The 19886-nt window shown below is 46.4% G+C and overlaps 1 protein-coding gene across 8 annotated transcripts in view; it reads left to right on the forward strand.

Annotated features, from left to right (window-relative positions):
- Window positions 1–19886, forward strand: part of LOC135828343 (uncharacterized) — a 42605-nt gene that overhangs the window by 12307 nt on the left and 10412 nt on the right. For 3 of the 8 annotated variants that reach the window (XM_065340791.1, XM_065340792.1, XM_065340793.1), the window contains exons 1-3: window positions 17116–17645; window positions 19472–19541; window positions 19755–19856. The exons of 1 other annotated variant lie outside the window; for it this stretch is intronic. Coding sequence is in view for 2 of the 7 variants with exons in the window: in XM_065340792.1 (XP_065196864.1) it covers window positions 17564–17645; window positions 19472–19541; window positions 19755–19856 (254 nt within the window). In the remaining 5 variants the exon portion in view is untranslated. Of the gene's footprint in view, window positions 1–17115; window positions 17646–19471; window positions 19542–19754; window positions 19857–19886 lie in introns of those variants that run through there. 4 more of the 8 variants (XR_010555637.1, XM_065340790.1, XR_010555639.1 and 1 more) reach the window with 4 other exon arrangements.

The raw sequence follows: 19886 nt of genomic DNA on the forward strand, positions 1-19886 counted from the left end.
AAAGCACTGCAAACCGCATGTACTGAAATGTTGAGTCACCTCCACCATTACCCATTACACCATTACACGTAGATTTACTATGAAAGGGTTTGCTCTCCACACTGGAGCTCGCGCTATTCCGCCGACTTGACTTGACATTTGACTGACTCACGAGTCACGACTGCTACCCAGAACACAGGATCTAGGAGAAGTCCACACGAGAAGTGCATGCACTATTTTTAAACGTTATGTGGAGAAAAAAATTAGAAACTGAAAATCATGAAGAGTACACAACCATGGCCCATGGGCCATGCAACAGGAGTGCAAGGAAGTGCAAAAGTATATCGCTATCTGCGAGAAGCAAGGGGGCCCAACAATAATGTACATTAAAGGCGACGAGGAGACAATAACTTTATTAATGCGATTAATAGTATAAGTGAAGCGGACATTACAAAATGATGAATTGTTTGCCGTAGTATTGCACATAACCTTACATTCCTCACACAATGTTTAGATACATGTATTCTCATTCATCATTTTGTAATGTCCGCTTCACTTATACTATTAATCGCATTAATATGTACATGTACATTGTATGCTTTTACAAGAGGTCCCACCCTGCGTTTGTTTTGGATTTTAGGGCCCCATGTCGCGAATTTTCATAACTTTCCATAACCTCCTTCTGGGCTGATCCGACTCAGTGGCTAGGACGCGCACCACTAGCTCCGTGAATGAATGTATTTCTACATTTTAAAGTCCAGACTCGCCACCGAGCGATAATACGTACGCAGTTGATATGGTGAAGCAGGGAGCACCCAAGTAATATTAGTTGGCGATTTCTTGTTCCGCACGTTGTCAATGTGTTCTTCCGTTTGCGTCGCCACGCCATGTCCAGTTTCACCAACAAGGCAACAAGATAGGAGATCCCCCAGATAGGCATATGCGGATAATGCCGGCAGAAAAATTGGCAGAATTCGGTACTTTTTCTGGTAAGTTTCATGCATATTTGGTATGTGGATAAAGAAATGGAGCCGAGAATGCGAGGACATAAGGTTTGCATGGCTCTGCCAATTTCACTGCTTTTCGAGCAGAATCTGCCACCTTTTCGAGCATTATCCGCCAATGCCTAGGCGTAAGCCTTTTTGTAATCCTGAAAAAATGTACGCTGGAGAAGAAATCAGAAAAATGCATGTGTAAAATAAAGAATTTCAAACCCAAACAAAAAAAACAAAACTTCAAATCAATTTTTTAGAATAAAAATAAACTCAACAGTTAGTCAACAGTGGACAGTTAGTCATAACTCGTAACATTTTGTCCTCCTTTTTTCACCATAATTTAATTGGCTCACCAAGAGTCACAATCCGAGTTGAACATACATGTAAGTATTAGTTACATGTCACCACTCCCCTTATTCATGGCTCACACATGACGGGTTTACGCGGCTCTAGTAAAAAAAATAAATGTACCGGTACATGTATGCAGCTTTTGTAATAGCCTTCCCCGTCTCCTTGGTGCGCAGGGATCTAGGGACCCACATTGATATGGGTCCGTGACGGACCGTGAGACTGGACTTGGTGACGCCGTTTGAAAAAAACGCCCCGCGTTATTGAAGATACAGAACACTGTGTATTGACTATTGTTGTGCTGAGCGGTTTCACATTCTATTCTCGTGACATCGTGACATCCATCACGTGACCATTGCATATCGAGCGTTCGGGAATCGGGACTCATGTCGGCACCAGACGACCTTGCATCCAGGGATTCGTCGTAGTCGACGACTCGTTGGCTTGCAACATAATTCTGAGGTTAAGCGAATGATTTCATGGGGTGAGTGCGGAAATGCTGATGGTGATCACTGTGATGGTAAAGCGCGAGTCAGCGGATTCACCAATGGGCGATATGTATAATGTACACGTATGCAAAACGTATGCAATGTGTGGAGCTAGTGCAAGTACATGTACAGCGCTACTGCCGCGAGGCGCTAGTGCTGTCCCGCGTCTTCGCCACAGCATCTCAAAAATTCTCAACTGATGATGTCATCGCATATGCTCTGTACGAAGAGTACAGTCATATTCATAAGCTCCCAGGCCAGGGAACATTTTTTACTCTTGTAATTGTCCTGTCATAGTAATAGGTTTTTTCATTTGACCCGATGAGACCACCCGACGCTTGCAGATCACAGCACGAACAGTTCACCAGCCACACTCCACGAAAGCAAGTTGTCGGGTCAAATGAAAAAAAAACCTATTACTTCTATTTGACGGACCTATTGAAGATGGCAACAAAGAATTATTGTCCTGTCATGAGCAATGCTCTAACCACTGAGCTATGGGACCGGGCTGAACATTGGACAGACAGTCCTCTAGGAGGTCACTACTGGATTGCGTCGGTGCTGTCACCGTTTCTTTCGAAATTGGATACGCCTCCAATTTTTCCTTGCAAAAATAATAAATTTTTAAGAACTTTGAAACTCCACTGTTGGGTCACGCGGAGGGCTGCAGAGAAGCAGCAGGCACCATATATCATATCCGGCATGACAATAGCCTTTACATATATCTTGCGCGAGCTGCGGGAGAGGCATCGACGGGCTCGCCACAAGGCGCCAATCTTCCTCGCAGCTTTGGTCACTATGGCGCTGACGTGTACATCCCAACTCAGGCGGTTGTCAAGAAAGACACCAAGATACCGCGCAGACTTCACTATCGGTAGAGAGGTATCGCAGCACACGATAGAGACCTCAGGCCCGGCATGTTGCGGTGAGATAGTCATTACCTGGCTTTTGGAGGCATTTAAAATTGGGCCGCGTGACTTAAGCCATATGGCGAGATCAGTGACGTTGTTGAGTTGATGTGTGTGTGTGTGTGTGTGTGTGTGTATGTGTGTGTTTGTGTGGTGAGAGGGGAGGGGGGGTTAAGAGTCAAGTATGGAGTGTGTTAATCTTCTCAAGCTCTCAAGTCAGGTGTGGCTATCCATTCGAGATTTCGAATCTGAGATCCCGCACCCGTTGTGATAACAACAAGGTGTGGGATGCCCAGTCTGTAGATCAGCCATGTGCTGGGAAGTTTGATTCATGCCAATAGGCGCCAACCCTTGTCACTGTTCACCTTTGGTCGTCGATTTCTGATCTCTGTTGCCTCAAGGTACTTGCGTGATGGAAGAGAAGACTCCCTGCCGAGAATCTTCGCCTGGTGGAAGGGCTGAAATTGTGAAGATGATGTGTGAGATTCTCAGTGGTGGGTTTTGTAGTGGTTGCCCCAGGGAGCTTTCTCCACCATCGTCCGCGCTTCCCGGTAGAGCTCCTGAAACCGCTCCCGCACTTGCCGCTCGGTTTCCCCGACGTACAGCTCTTGACAAAGCGTGCACGTCGTCATACTGTAGACAACAATACATGCTTCGCCACACATTCACGATCAGACATACCCGTATCACATGCTCTACACACCATCGGTGCACCACGACCACGCTTCACCTTCGCTCTCTGCACCTCACGGGGACATACACGGGCAGACAATGATGACCGAACAAGTTTCCTCTTCAGTGATGGACCAGATGTGAACACAATACGAACATTAGGACTGAACCGGCGCACACGTCGAGAAACCCGAGCGGACAGTGCTTCGTTGATAAACGGCAGCTTTTATTATTATTATTATTATTATATATATTTGAGGATTTCCCAAAGACGTAGTCTAAATTGAAGGGAGTTTCAGGATGACTTGGTCCGGTTTCTTCCACTGGCGGGGTGTTGCATTTGCAAAGCGAGCAGCATTATGTGACTGTTCCTGTACTGTCTTATAAAAGCCAACTTTGTATCATTCTTCTCCTATAATCCCTGATGATGTCCTCCTGGGTGAAAATTTGGACAATTTCAACTGTACGTGGTGTAGCCAAGGACTGTTAGTGTGTTGCGAGTTGGGTATACTGAAAATATTTGTCTTGATAAAAGAGACTTGTTTGATTCATTGCTGTGTGATATTTGTCTTGATAAAAGTAATACACGATCACAATGCAACACATTCTTGCCTGCTTTTAGCTTTACGCCCATGTTTCTGTAGCTGTGCTGGAACTGCTCTATTTCGCCGCCACTATTTACCATTAGCCATGTCCCCCCCCCCCCTCCTTCACCCTACACAGTGGGTCCATTGTTATTAGGCATCTGCCTGTTTTGGTTTTCTCCACTATATATAAAAGAATACTATCAAAATCTGCGAGGCCGAACTTGATAGCAATGAAGAATAATTTCCGAAGCCAGATTTAAACCAGGCCCGAACGTACCTTGCCAGAGTGCTCAAGCTGACAACTCATACAAGTAATGCAATCATCATGTAGACTCGACCTTTATTTTATTTATTACAGCATCTCATAGCACAGTGAGAACACCGGCCAATACAAAGAGAGAGGGTGTTAGCCAACCACGGCAAGGAAGGGAGAAGGGGAGGAGAAGAAAAAAAGGAACCGGCATGGATAAGTAGTGATTGCAACAAAATGAGAAACACAAAATCAAAGTCAAGGCGCGACAAGGCTCTTAAAAAGGCGGAGGGAATAAAGGTCCTTAGCTTCTTGGGGAAGTGCCAGCCACGCAGAGTACGCAGTGAAAAGTGGAGAGTGAAGTAGAAAGGAGGACTTGGGTTTCGGAAGGGAAAGGGAGTTTCTCGTGCTACGGGAAGAAAACCAGTTGAAACAGTGGAGGTGAGGTGGACACAGATTGAGTTTGAGAGAATGGATAAGGGTGACAAGATGTGAATTACGTCTCCTAGACAAAGGGGTAGTGTCCGCATTACTTCAGTGCTGGCAACTGAAATCCGACCCCCTGAGCGGTGGCTTCACATTCTTTGCGATGTGAGCGCACCGCTCAGGGGGTCGGATTTCAGTTGCCAGCACTGTAGTATGTGTCACATGATCAGGGACAGGGAGCCGTAAATCACACTCACACTGCCACAGATAGGCCCCGGTGTGATATGCCCGAAACTTTGCCGAAAATGTAGTCACAGACTCCCTGAGTCACATTATGTCGGCCATGTTCCAATGTTCATACATGTACTGTACTGTCTGACTGTAGCCTAGTGCTAGTACTAGTAGTAGTAGTGACAGTGTAGGACGGTATACCGGTAGTCGTGATCGAGTCACGTGACAAAGATGTGAAATAATCATGCTACGTCATTATGCTATTAGTATTACTAAAAAATTAATACTACCCTGGGCCATACCAGATGTGTTTGTACACGATCGTATACACACAGGTAGAGGAGGCGAGAGTGATATACGTGGCCAACCCTCAGCCCCCCCAACTTCGATTGCCGCCGCACGCCTTTCTGCTCCGTTATGTCGCCGCACCCCGTCATGATTCTTTCACTCATTTTGCCAGCGTGATGGCTGACTGGAACTATGACTCGAGACTGACTCTGCCGGCTCATTGGGCTACGGCAAACACGGCGAAGAGCGTAACTATCGAACATCAAATGCACCTCTCCGCCCAAACCGCCGGAGATGGGGCGGAAGAGATGACTCATTTCAACGAACTCAGCAGCCCGCGAGGGCGAAACAACGATAACCTTAGTGATCCCGACCAGGACGAACGGGATGAGCAGGCAAACGCCAAACAACCCGACGGCCAAGACGCAAATAACGGAACATGGAGAGACTGGTCCATGACTCTCCTGGAATACGTGCCAGTACTGATTCAGCTCGTTTTCCTGGTGCTCAATATTCGTGGCGTCTGGACAGAGTTCGGCACGGCGGCGCAAACGCGAACGCAGGAGGGCACCTTCTGGGCATCTGCCGCTGGTCGGGACGCCAAACACATGTACACGACGCTCAACACACAACCAACGCTCACGGTGGACGCTCTCAAAAGCATTGTGCTTTTCGTCGTCGGCGCTCGGATTTACCCTATCTGCAATGCGCTGTGGCGTGTCTTGAAGCGAGACAGTTCGCCGAGCGCTCGGGCAGTGTCGATGGCAATGCTCGTGGCGCACGTGCTGTGTGTCGGTACCACCGGTCACTTGGTGATCGTCGGCAAAAGCTTTCTGACCCTGTTCCCGCTGTACGGTGTGGTGGTGGCGCTGGGTAATGTGGAGGCGTTGCGCACAGCCATAGTGCGTCTGCTGAGCTTCTCCGCACAGCTGAGCTGCGCCTGGAAACAACGGGTCGGAGTGCTGCACTTACGCGCGGCGGTGCGCCAGAACTGGCAGCTGGACGGCATGGAGCAGCCCGATGACGCACAAGATTCCACGCCAGATCCTGCTCCAGAGCTAGAGGACGCATCCGATCCAGATCCAATCGTAGAAGCTGGGGATGAGGGCCAGCAAGGAGATATAGACGACTCATACTATTATTGATGAGCAGGGTAACCACTGGTAAGTACTAACCACTGGTAACGCACTGGCATACCTCCCGCCGCTGCTCCCGCGTGGTGAGTAATGAACAGCCGCCCGATGCGCGATGGTAATCGCAATGCTGACGGCAATGGCATCACTGAGGCTCTCTGTTTGACGGCGGTGGTAATGATGTCGCCGCCACCGCCGCCGAGGCTCCTGATGACGGCGCGCCGGCGGTGGTGATGGTGACGACAACATGACGACAAGGAGGGGGAGGACGAGGATGACGACGACGAGGCCCGATGCTGCGAGGATTGACGACAGTGCACACAGCGATGGCATCGACGACGGCGCCTGATATCATGCAGATGAACAGTGCCGCTCAATGAAATCCGACCCCGTGCGTCAAGCTGCAGCCATGCACCAGCTCACATGCCAGTGTTCGCAGGTCTGGGGCTGCACGGTGCCGGGTGTGGCGTTGACTTGCCTGACCGGATTTCATCCAGCAGCACTATACCTGTACTGGCTGCATGTAGCGAAGATGTCCAAACTACTATAGTATGTACATGTACTAGTAGTCATGGTATTAGATAAAGAATAAAGAGGGTCAGAACCGGGTTTAAACCCATACGGTTAAGGGGGCAGCCTACCTAAAAATTCGCTGAAAATCGAATTTGTAAATTCATATCGAGTGCTATCAGTTGAAAGAGCAGGAATAGCTGCAAAATCTCTGAAAATGTTGTCTCGATCTGACCAGCCATTCAAGAGTTATGGCCGAAAGTGTGCCCTTTAGGCACCGGCGGATTATGCCGGCATAATTATTGGCATAATTTGATGGTTGAAAATTTGGAGCATAATTTGGCATCCTCTCGGAGGTAGGAGCAGAACTACACGATTATACCACAGTTCTAGTATGTAGGCTATACAATTGTGTACACTGCACCTGATCAGTGCTGGTGGTCTGCATGGCAAAGGGTTCGGAGGTCATGCAGATAGTGTTTTCAATGAAAAGCAGGGTAGAAATCATGGCAATACATTATTGTATGCTCGAACTCGTCTACTTCAAAGTTCTTTCTCACACTGACATTACATGTAGCAGAAGATGCGAGTGAATCAGCCTTCATAAGGTATCCCGGGGCGGACGAGATGCATGTAGTGGCGGGTAGTCCGCAAAACTCCGTGTTCATGTACATGTACATGTACATTATGCATGTTACGAAGTCATGACCAGTCTGGATTTTAGCAGCCATGTTATGACTGCAGGCTACGAATATTGCTCTAAATTGATGTATAGTTGATGTTCGGTCATGATGGAAGGAGACGTGGAGCTAGGGAGAGATGAGCTGATTATTCGCAGGGTGAGGCCCAGGGTGACATCGGATGGACGAGTATTATTATTATTATTATGAAATGACCCAAAGGCAGTGTGCCTATCGAGGGGTTCATTTGATTGAAAGAACAGTAGATGTAGATGTATGTACAAAGAGAAGTAGGGATTGATGAGGAGAGAAATGGGGGAAATCAACTGCAAGGTGGCGGAATTCCGTTGATTGCATAAGCATAGTCAGCTGTAAATTTCCTGAGGGCAGCTTTGAACTTATAGAGCGAGGCTTCCGATGTTAGACTGGGGGGTAAACAGTTCCATGGAATAGCAGTTCGGAACATGAAGAGAGACTTAGACAATGATTTAAATTTGGGAAGAATGATTTTATTTGGTCGTCGCTCACTATTCGTAATCTTGAAATGGAAATCAGCAAGGTAATCACGATGATGGAAAACATATCTGTGAACAGTAGTGAGACTGATGATTTGACGACGATAGGCTAGTGACTCTAGGGAGCATTTAGAATTTAAGACAGATTTGGAAGAAGTGTAATCAAATGCAATTTTTTTCTTTTTCAGTAGAGCTCTAGCAAACCTTGCCTGTAATTGATCAAGAGTGGTTATGGGTTTCTTATTAGATCCAAACGACCACACCGTACAGCTATATTCGATCACAGGTCTTACGAACCCTTTGTATGATCATTGCCGAAGGCGTAAGTTGCTGGGACATAATTGACAGTAGGTGCACTCGATATCTGAACTTCGAAGTTATTGAGGCGACATGTTTGCGGAAATCCAGGTTGTCGGTCAAGGTGATGCCAAGATGTTGCAGTTCAGAAACCACCGTTAATAGCTCATTGTACATTTGGTATTGGATTCCTGCAGGTGGTGTATCATTGATAGCTCTATGGCACAGCACGGATGTCTTGCTTGCTGAGGATTCACCTCCATTGTTCCTGCCCCATGTTTGACATGCATCGAGATCAGACTGCATGTTCGCTCTACTGGCGAGGGTGTCTTCAGGTTTGTAAGCCAGTAGGAGGGTGACATCATCTGCAAATAAATATTGCGTGCAATGTTGCATAGCGTTGGGCAGGTCATTTATATAGAGTAGGAATAGGAGTGGTGAAAGGTGGGAACCTTGAGGCACTCCGCAGTTGATGCTCCGCTTCTTCGATTTAGTGCTATGTACCTTCACTTCAATTTGTCGATCCCCTAAGAAGCTCTTCAGCCATTTTACTGACGAAGCTGTAGCAATCTTACCGAATTTCTTTAGGAGTATAGAGTGGTCGACCCGGTCGAAAGCTTTCCTGAAATCTAGAGATATCAGGTCAAAATTAGTGCCATTATCAATATTTACAGCCATTGATTGGGTTAACAAGATAAGTTGGTCCGTTACAGACTTGGTGCGTACATATGCGAATTGACCTTTACAAATTACACCATGGGTCATCAAGTATCGAAGTAGACGTTCCGAGAGAATCTTTTCCATTAGTTTCGCTATGCATGGGAGGAGGGATATAGGTCTGTAATTGGTAGGCTCTTTGGCGCAACCTCTATTCTTGTACACCGGTATTACAGTGGATGATTTCCAGGAGGACGGGAAGTACAGGTTCCTGCACGAGTATGAGGGCAGTACCGCGGAATCCAGCCCGCGCCGCGATAGCGGCAAGGGCTGGATGAACAGCGGTACTGGCCGAGTATGAGTGACTGGAACGTGTTTCCCGTGTGCACCCAAGCCAAATATGAAATAAAGAGATACATGACAGACACACCTGCATTGTGTTTTGTGATTGTTTTCTGGTACAGTCTTTTGTAGTAGTCCATACTGCACCATAGTGCTTTTTTTCTCGCGGTGCCATTGACATTGTCGACTGGGCATCGGGCATTCTGGCTGTTCTGTTCCTACGGATTTTTCCCACGTCTTGATCGGAAACCTCGGCAAATTGCGCGGATCCTGCAGGTTGCTGAGCATTGCGCGCTTTGGTTGAGGCTCATCCGGCTCGTCCAAGATCTCCTTCGCGAGCGACTCCGCAATACAAGTTTCAGTCTCTCCCTCAACTTTTCGGAGGAGCTCATTAGGGCTTGGCGGATAATGCCGGCAGAATTTTCGGCAGAAAATGCCTGTTTGGGGGGTCGAGCATATTTCGGCAGAACGGGGGCTGAAAAAGCATTCTCTACCATGTCAAATGACAGTTACCACGGAATTGGCGTGCGACGTTCTGCTTTTGCAGCAGATTTGCCGTGTTCTTCGACACGCAGTCCATCCATCCACCAAATGTGGCCGGAACCGTTACTTTGCGGAAGGTAGCAGCCTTGAATGGCAGGCCAGTGGCAGAAGTCTACGAGTCGTAGATCTACATAATATGGCCCAGTTGCAGCGATTTTCGACCTTCGGTGAAAAAGCCCGCTGTGTGAAAAGATTCAAATCAAATCATCTTTTGCTGCGCAAGTCGCTCTTTCACTTTCGTTTCAGTTGTCCTTGTATGTACGAAACACGCGCCAAGTTCGAGCCAATGAACGCAGTGGATTCCGTTCCTGAATCCGTTCCTGCCCGTCGTCAAGTGACGACGGGCAGGAACGGATTCAGGAACGGAATCCACTGCGTTCATTGGCTGTGGAATCCGTTCCTGCCCGTCGTCACTTGACGACGGGCAGTGATTCAGTTCCATCACCTTTGAGCAGGCAGGACCGCGCTTTCCAGCCCGCGCTGTTTCATCTGTCATTGGTCAACTCCAAGGCGACAATCACGTGACATACGGGAACACATCATCATCAAGGCTGTAGTTGAACAATACTGATAGTGATTGGGAAAGGATGTCTGCGAATTGCTTTAGTATACGGTTTGTCAGGTTGATGTCTGATGATGATTTATGTTGTTGCAGCCTCTTTGCTGCATCGAAGACTTCAACAGGGCGTATGTTTCCGAATCCAAATTTGTTTCCATCAACGTCGGCTTCATTGATTGTTATACTAGTTGCTACAGTATTTGGTGGCGTTGACTGAGTGGTGCATTGGCGGGCAAAGAAGGTACACAGCGTTTCGGCCTTCGCTTGATCTGTTTTGTGAATTTCATTGCCGTTCTGCAGGTCTGGAATTGCCTTTTTATTTGTTTGGTCAATATTGCATATTGCTTTGGCACATTTCCACCACGCATAGCCACCCTTTCTTTCCTTGCCAAGCATTGTGTATCCGAGCGTTGACAAGTATGTGTCCTTGGCGGCTTGACCGGTGGTACAGGTTGCGCGAGAGTTTGTATGCAGCTCGTAAGGAATCGTTGAGTGGCTCCTTTCGGTGGAGCACAGAGAGTCGGTTAGTTCGCTGACGTTGCGTATGATGATTACGAAGACAGTTGAACATGATAATTTTCAAAGGTAACTCAAACTAATTTGGCAATGAAATAATATTTTTACTGAAGTACAAAAGAAATCAAGTAATGTAAAACAGAGAGGTTCCAGGCTGCCCAAGAGAGTGCTCAATACCGAGTGGTAGAGCTGATTCAAACAATAGGAGGACAGAGAAAGTGTTTTTACTCCGAGTTTCACGCACTAAGCGATCATCAGAAACCAGTAATGAGAAATCTGGATCAGTATTGTTTTATATACTCACAAAGCAAAGTGTACTGATATCAGTTCTAACAACATGCACGATGAGCTAGGCAACAAAGCATAGCGCAGGGCCCTGAGCTTCCAAGCTCTCTCGTTTGGTGTTTGTTTGTTTGTTTGTGTCACGCCTGGCGCTATCCCGTATCTGTCCCGTACTGTACCGTACCAGCAAAGACAGCTGGCCACAATATTTTTGTTTGTTTGTGCCATCAATATGCCTGGCGCTATCCCGTACCTGTCCCGTACCATCAAGAGAATGAGTATATATGCGAAGTGTATCGTTGGAATGCATTCAGTGCAGTAACATTTTGTGTGGATTTGTGTGCGAGGCCGAGATCCCACTAGCAGGCTGGCTGGGCCGCCTGTCGACCAGCCCGGGAATCGCATGTAGGCGGATAGCATAATAATTATAACGTTTATACAGTCATGTAGATGTATAGCAGGGAGTCATATTATGTAAACGACTCCCTGCTGTATGGGGAGATTTTCTGGAAAGAACTACGAAGTAGGGAGACGAGTAAATGCAATCAGAATGGATGTTAGTTGCCGTCAGTATAATAATAAGAAGAAGATAAACTCCCGTGATCGGCAGAGTCAGCGCCGGTCCCAGGAAACGTCAGGACAGACATCCCGTCGACTCCAGAACGCCCGTGATCGGCAGAGTCAGCGCCGGTCCCATAGCTATGCAGAAGACGTTACTTCAGTATCTCATTGAAACGTTTTTGCAATACAATGATGTACATGTAGCTAATCAAAGGAAAAAGCATTTCCATCAGTTCTAACAACATGCACGAGGAGCTAGGCAACAAAACATAGCGCAGGGCCCTGAGCTTCCAAGCTCTCTCGTCTTGTTTTGTTCGTATGCTAGTACCCTGGCCTGGAGTTCTCGTTAGCAAATTCCTATTCCCTGGCGTTTTCTTAACATTCCGTGTAGTACTGAATACGTGATCAAGTATTCTGATTTGGGTAGATGTGGAATTTGGACATGAATTTTATAAAAAATTATATTTTCCAAATAGATCGTTTGTAGAGAAATGGTTGCCCAAATACAACAAAATTGATTCTGCAGTTCTACAACTTGTACTGAAATCCAGTCAAAGTAAAAATGATTCTTCATGACAGTTGGGGTCAATGAAATCTGATCCAGGCATAACGAATGGTGACGCCTGCCACCCCGGGAACGAATGCCCATTTGATGGGGGATACCAAAGTGCTCGAAAGTGGTGCGTGTTTCAATGTGGCATTTGGAAGTTTTATATGATCTCTGGTCAATGCAACATACGATAGCCATCATGAATTGCAGGCCTCGAACGCAACCAGACCAGAATTGGCAGTTCCCTAAGTTAGATGCTTTATAATTCCATGGCCCAACTGTAGTTATAAAGGTTTTTTGCACATTATTCTTATAGTCGATAGGTTTATACTGATGGCCACAAACAACGGCAGTTCAAATTTCACTGATGTGTTCATGAGCTGAGAGATTTCTCTCCACTACAGTCAACTTCGCTTATAACAACTGCGGATATAACGACAATTCCCGAATAACGACATAATTTTCATGCCCAGAGCAAAGTCCTATCCAACTGTGCACGTGACACATAATAAAGAGACTTCGGGTATAATGACACTTCGCGAATAAGGACACTTTTCTGATGTCCCGCCGAGTGTCGTTATAAGCGAAGTTGACTGTATTTCTGTTGTGCACACAGGTCTGTCCAATATGCATTGACCGTATTGGGTATGGTACCTGCTCTGAGAAGGGAATCGCTGGAGCCACAGTCCAGTCTTAACAATGCCGTCTTAACAATGTTCTTTGTAATCACTCTTTTTTGCGTGAGTGTCTTAAACATGGCGTAACACCTAAACGTATTCAGGCCCGTGTTCGTAAATGTAAGGTGCATGACAACATGAAGATTGAGCGAATAATTGTTAAAGATGAGCTAGCCAAGTCGCTCCTTACTTGTGACCGTTTGAAGCGACAGTTTCACCGTAGTAATCTTGAGATTCGTGCGTTTCTTAGTCCATGTGATTTCGTTCGGTTTTGTCGATTGATTGGTGAAGTTGATGTAAAGCAACGTCACCGCTTACATGTGAAGTATGCGCGCCAAATTGAGCTGCTGAGAAAGGACCGTTTTGGTTCGTTTCATTGTAATGATAAATTCATTATCAATTTGTCTGACTATACACTTTCGTCTGCTGAGAAAGAGCTGCTATGCCGAGGTATGAGTTTCGGTTTGCCGCCTAAAACTAACCGAGAAGAGGTTATGGCTGATTTTGAGGTATTTTATGATCGCCTGTCCTCATCACTACCGAAGACAAACAGATCAGCGTCGGTGTGCGCAACCTCTCTGGCTGACATTGCGAACCAATACATCCAGTCTAGCAATGACACGACATGTTTTACACTAACCCGTGAACATTTTAGAGTACGGAAAGAATTGCGGAGTAACAACAACATTGTAATAACCAAACCTGACAAAGGAAGGGCTACCGTCATTATGAACAAGCATGACTACATCACGAAGACACATACCATCCTGAACGATAGTTCGAAGTTTACTGTCATTGGGCCCATTGAGACACATGATAAAACGGCTAAAATAGAGGAACAATTATGCAACTATTTTAAAGAGTTAGTATTGCTGAAGCAGATCACGCAGACTGAGTCGGATTCATTTAGTCCAATTGGTTCTGCGCGACCGCGCATGTATGGCTTACCCAAAATTCACAAGGCTGGTTGTCCAGTTCGTCCGATCTTGTCCATGTGTGGTTCACCGCAGTACAAAGTGTCGAGGTGGATTTGTCGTTTGTTACAGCCTGTTCTCGACATGTACAGTACATATGTAGTTAAGGATAGTTTTGAGTTTGCCGACTTTTTGCATGATCACGAATTCCCGGAGACATTCTTTATGTGCTCGTTTGATGTTGTGAGTCTTTTCACGAACGTACCTTTGGATTTTACGATTGATATTTGCTGTGATGCTATGTACCGTGGTAATGTAGGTTCTCCTGTTACTATCGAAGAGACGTACTTTCGCCGTCTTATGAATATGGTTACGTCTGGCGTTGAATTTTCGTTTGAGAATGGTATGTATCGTCAGATAGATGGTGTCGCGATGGGTTCACCGTTGGGTCCAGTTCTTGCAAATATATTTGTGGGTTACTGCGAATCATTGGTCCCCAAATGTAAATGGCCTGCGGTGTATTGTCGTTTTGTTGACGATAGTTGGTCCTACTTTCAGTCTCGGAGCGACGCGCAGGAGTTTCTTGAATTATTGAATAAGCTGCACCCGTCACTGAAGTTTACTTGTGAGTTTGAATCGGCTAGTAAATTGTCCTTCTTGGACGTTCTTGTAGAGAAGTCTGGTATGGGTGGTGTAATTACATCAGTGTACCGGAAACCAACGTTCACCGGCTTGTACATTGTTTGGGACTCGTTTACTGCGAGGTCGTACAAAATTAATCTCGTTCGTAATCTAGTGGATCGTGCTCGTCGATTATGTTCGCCTTCAAAGTTGGATGAGGAGCTGGAGCGGCTACGCACTTTGTTTCGTTTAAATGGGTACCCGGAATATGTGATATCTAAATATGTCGTAGTTAGTACACTGGGTGGAGCGAAGGAAGTGTCCTCCGACGCTACTCCGGTGTATCTTCGTTTGCCTTGGAAGGGTGAAGCTGTTTGCCGTACCATGCAACGTCGAGTTAAGTCAGCTGTAGAATCGAACTTTCGTAATGTTAGTGTCCGGTTCGTCTACACAACAGCTCGTGCCTTCATGGTGAAGAAGGATGTCCTACCCACTCTTAAATTATCACATCTTATTTACAACTTCGAGTGCCGGCAATGTGAGAGCCGGTATGTGGGTAGGACCCTTCAGCACCTGGAGGCACGGATCCACCAGCATGTGCCTCTTCACGTTATGCCTGTTGAGGCACGGTCGTCAAGGCCTAGACGAGGTCGTCCCCCAAAGATTGGTACTGCGACTGGAGGTGCACCCTCGCTGGGGACGGAACCAACTGGGGTGTCGTTGTCTTCTTCGTCGGCATCGGCTTGTTCGTCATTGCCTTCGTCTTTACCGTCTCTTCCTTTTATCCCGTCATCATCGTTGGTATCTGCGGTTTCGTCTTCTTTGACTTCCTTGGTACCGTCATCCGGTGTGTCCACCTCCGGTGGCAAAAAGCGTGGCCGGCCACCGAAGAAACCACCGGATGGTGTGTCTGCGGGACCAGTGACTCGCTCTAGGGCGAGGTTAGCAGAGTCTTTATCGTCTCCGTCGTTGTCGTCATCGTCGTCGTCAGCGTCTTCCTCATCTCCCTCCTCCTCTTCATCAACATCAACAGCCATTGGAACGTCAAAGGGAGCATCATCGCAGCAGGCAGTGCCAGTAACGGACGTGCCTTTGGTACTGACATCTACATCGGCCTCGTCTGGATTGGCAGTAGCGGCAAGGAATGTCAGGTCGGTTACATTGTCACGTAATTCCAAAGTATGTACTGGTTCTAGTAGCGTTGGTAGGGTGTATGAATCTTCTATCGCCAACCATCTTGTTCAGAATAGTGATTGTCGTTCTAGTTATGCTGATGATTGCTTTTCTGTTTGGTCTCGTTCACGTAGTCAAAGGTATTTGCGTGTATTGGAGTCTATTTACATTTTTACCACTAAGCCGATTTCGTGTAGGCAGAAAAAGAATTTGTTTACGTTGAAATTGTTTGTGAATTTAGATCAGTAGTTCTCGTTTGTGGTTGCATGGTAACTTTCTAGTGGTGAATTTATCGCATCTGTTGTCACCTGATATCGTTGAATGGTGTAATGTTTCTTTCAGCTCTCATTTTATCGCGCTAGTTAGGGTCTAAATTATTACTTGCATTGTGCGTATATATATTGAGTTAAGAGCTTTTGTTGATTTGCCAGTAATCCTCTGATGAGATGGCGACGAAAACGTTTAGGAACAAGCTTCTATATTTACATGAAAACAAGTTTTGCTTATGGTGTTTGTACTGAGTGCGCAGCTTACTCTATTTATTGCGTTGATTATTATTATTATTATTATTATTTGAAACTCGGATGTTGAGCCATAAATAAATGTGGAAAAGAAAAGGACATATGGATACGAGTTAAGGGTAACTCTCCATCACTGTAACTGGATACTATATACAGTCAGAAAGTGCAATAACTAGGCAGGAGTACTGAGACATTCGACGTCCTGACACCTAGCTTCAACACATCTCCGTAGCGCTAACCGACAGCTTTCCAACTTGGAAGGCTCAAGGTTATGGAAATACCAAAGAGGGGAAGGCAAGTGCAACGAAAACGAGCAAAAAGCTACAGTCCCAACGGAACAAAGAATGCCGATTGTTACTGGACAATGACGAGACCAGTACGATATTTGACAAAGCGGTCTAACTACAATTCGAAGCAGCAAAGCAGCACACCACCCAACTTGGGTGGGTCATAAATATCAAAGATAAGTAAAGAAAGGGGAAGCTTTGCGAAAACGAATTGTACAAGCCGAAAGCCAAACTCCTACAGTACTCCTCATGCATGACGTTGTGATGGACAAGTTGACTACAAAACAAGTTGTTTCACACGACGTACGTTTCGCCGTATGGTTCGTGACGGCTCATCAGGTGTGCAATTTGAAACTCGGATGTTGAGCCATAAATAAATGTGGAAAGGAAAAGGACATATGGATACGAGTTAAGAGTAACTCTCCATCACTGTAACTGGATACTATATACAGTCAGAAAGTGCAATAACTAGGCACAAAACTGACAAGAGTACTGAGACATTCGACGTCCTGACACCTAGCTTCAACACATCTCCGTAGCGCTAACCGACAGCCTTCCAACTTGGAAGGTTCAAGGTTATGGAAATGCTTGTGGCTCAATGTAGCTGAACCATCGGACCTTATTTGTCAGCTTGGATCACGTGATCCATCCAGCTGCCGCGTGCGGCAAACAGCCCAAATAGCGCTAACTCTGGCCTGCGAGCGTTTGCTGCGACTAGCGCGCTAGCGCTCGTGACATACACAAACGCGCTAGCCAGAATGCTTTGACTTTGATGGCTTTCAGCTTCTATTTTTTGAAAAGTAGCGCGCTCAGACCAGCTCGCTCACTCTTTTCCTCTTCCATTTTTTAGGGCAATTGTTTTGTTTGATAGACGAAGCTTAGGGTCTCTTTGGGTTTGCAACCCTTACCCTCCTGGAAAAAATCATAGTTGTGCTAGACTGCGACACTTCAGACCAGGTACTATTAGAGCCGCTAATGGACGACGAGCTATTTTCCGCTATCCGGAGCTCAAGCATTTGAGCCGCTAAATGGACGAGACTCCTGGGGTAAAGGATGCAGAGAATGAGGAGAAAACACTCGTATGGAGCAGGGAGTAGGTATTGTACTACTTCCTGGTATGGAGCACTGAGAAGCGGTAAGTCTTAGGGCAATTCTTAGCCAGTAATTACTTTCTCGCCATAATTATGTTCTCGTTTTTCGTGTCTTCTGTAATGCCAGTACACTAGCAGTACGACTACACTGTAGGCGAGAGTCCATAAGCCAGAGTGTGCAGCTCTCCATCTATGCAGCATAAACAAATTAATGACAAATTTCCTTTGCCTAAGGGCTGGGTTCCACTGCCGCTCCGCCGCACATCATCCACGGCATGAAACGTCATCATTACGAGCTGGTCCAGCGAGGCCGCGGCTCATCACCAGCTTTCGCTTCGCTGCTTGATACAAAAAAATGCAAGCCGCGGTCACGGCTTGCATTGTTTCCCGCACTTAATTGTTTTATTCGGGGGAATTTTAATTCGTTGCACAGGCCAGAACACGAGGATTTTTTTTGGATTTCACGCGCGCGCAGGCAGGCTAAATGTCATAAAAAAAACGTCGAGCACGATCGCGGTACCGTGAAGTGAATGGCGAGTGTCACTGGAACCGCGCCGCTCTGCTGCATGCAGCCAAGTACCGTGGAGCAGCGGAGCTGCGGAGCCGCAGTGGAACCCGGCCCTAACCAAACTTATAGCAATTTGAAAATGTTTGACAATTTTTCATAAAAAAACTTGACAACATTGTTCTTCTGTAGAGTGCCGCTGGCAACTCCATCGATGAACTCCATCAATGAGCGCAGGGATAAAGTTTAGAAACCCTTCGAGCGAGAACGTGTTTTCAAAAAGGAAGCACAAATATGCCGCGTAACTTCCCCTCTAGTACTGTATGGCCCCATCAAAGCCACTCGCTGACTACTTACCAGTAAAATGGGGTTGGACGGTTGTCAGATTAGCTGACATGTTTTCTGCCAACACAACCATAAGCAGTTGTCAACTCTCAAGACTAAAAGAGCTTGCGAAGAAAGTGAGAAACCTTGGCTATGAAAGCACATGAAGCGTCAGAACATAATCGAGCAAACTTGGACCTAGATTACCAGTGTCTGCTCCAGAGCCGGGTCAGTGGCCCTGTTTGTGAGTACTTGGACCTTTTGGAAAAAGAACACTGGGTTACCTGCGACCCGGTCGGAAGTCCTGTCGAGTACTATACTTTTTTATACCGTTCGAGGGTATACCGCCACTGACAGGCTGCATACGCGTGCGGCCAGAGTGCCCAGTGCGAGTACGTTCATACATGTACATGTACAATCATGTACATCAGGAAGTCGAAAGTAAGTTTACGACTCCCTGACACACAGTAGCCGCACTTGAACGCATCTGGCTCTGGCCCAGTGTTGCAGGAATTGTGCCAGGTAGACGTGTACCCGGTTTGTGTTAAATCTTAGAGCAGGTACTGCATACCCTATCATATCTGTGTACATGGGTAGACAGAGTCAGTGTTGTTGCGTCCCACTCAGCACCCTTCTGGTTCATTTCGGCACCAGCACTCTTTGCGTATGCAGAGTTGAGTAGAGTGCAAGTTCGGACCACAAGTACACTGCAGCGGCTAGTAGCAAACCTAACCTGTGCCGTGATGCCCGGCACGTGTGTGCATCTACTTCATCCCTGAGTAACACACCTGGTATATTGTGCACAATAGGGCACAGTAAATAATCAGCATGCATCGCAGTTTTCTGCAACATATTCCTGAAGTCACTTTACACCTCAGAAGAATTGCGTCGCTGACTGTAATTCGATACCGGTTTAGTTTCTCTCTGGGTCATTATCAATCATAGAAAACCCGTCATACAATAGGTTCAAGCTAAAGTACCGTATCACCATGGTAATTCCTGGAAATTCGGTGTGTTTTCTGCCTTTTGTTAAACAAGCAGCAATGTGCAACAGAAATTACCATGGTGATACAGTAGATTACCGTGTGAAGCGGTGTGAGATGCAGCAAAGGTGAGCTTGTTACTGTGAGTCTATGCCCTAAACAATAAACTTTGCCGTGGGATGATTATCCTTGGGCTGCACACTCTGCACACTTATTGCTAGGTATATCATTGGTCTTGTTCGAATCGTCCATTACGTTTGCAGCTGTTCAAACTTGTTTTGTTGTTTATTATTTTATTGATTTATTTATTCTACTTGCCTTTCCTATCTTCTTGTGTTTAGCATTAGGCGATTTGATCGCAGGACAAGAGAGGAGCTGATGGACGATCTCTCCAGTGTCCCTCTTGGTTCGGAGCAGCGCCGAGTGCTGACGTTGGGACTTGGGTAAGGATGAGTGTTCCCTCATGTTTACAA

The sequence above is a fragment of the Sycon ciliatum genome, chromosome 12, assembly GCF_964019385.1.
Source record: "Sycon ciliatum chromosome 12, ocSycCili1.1, whole genome shotgun sequence".
Taxonomy (NCBI): Eukaryota; Metazoa; Porifera; class Calcarea; order Leucosolenida; family Sycettidae; genus Sycon; species Sycon ciliatum.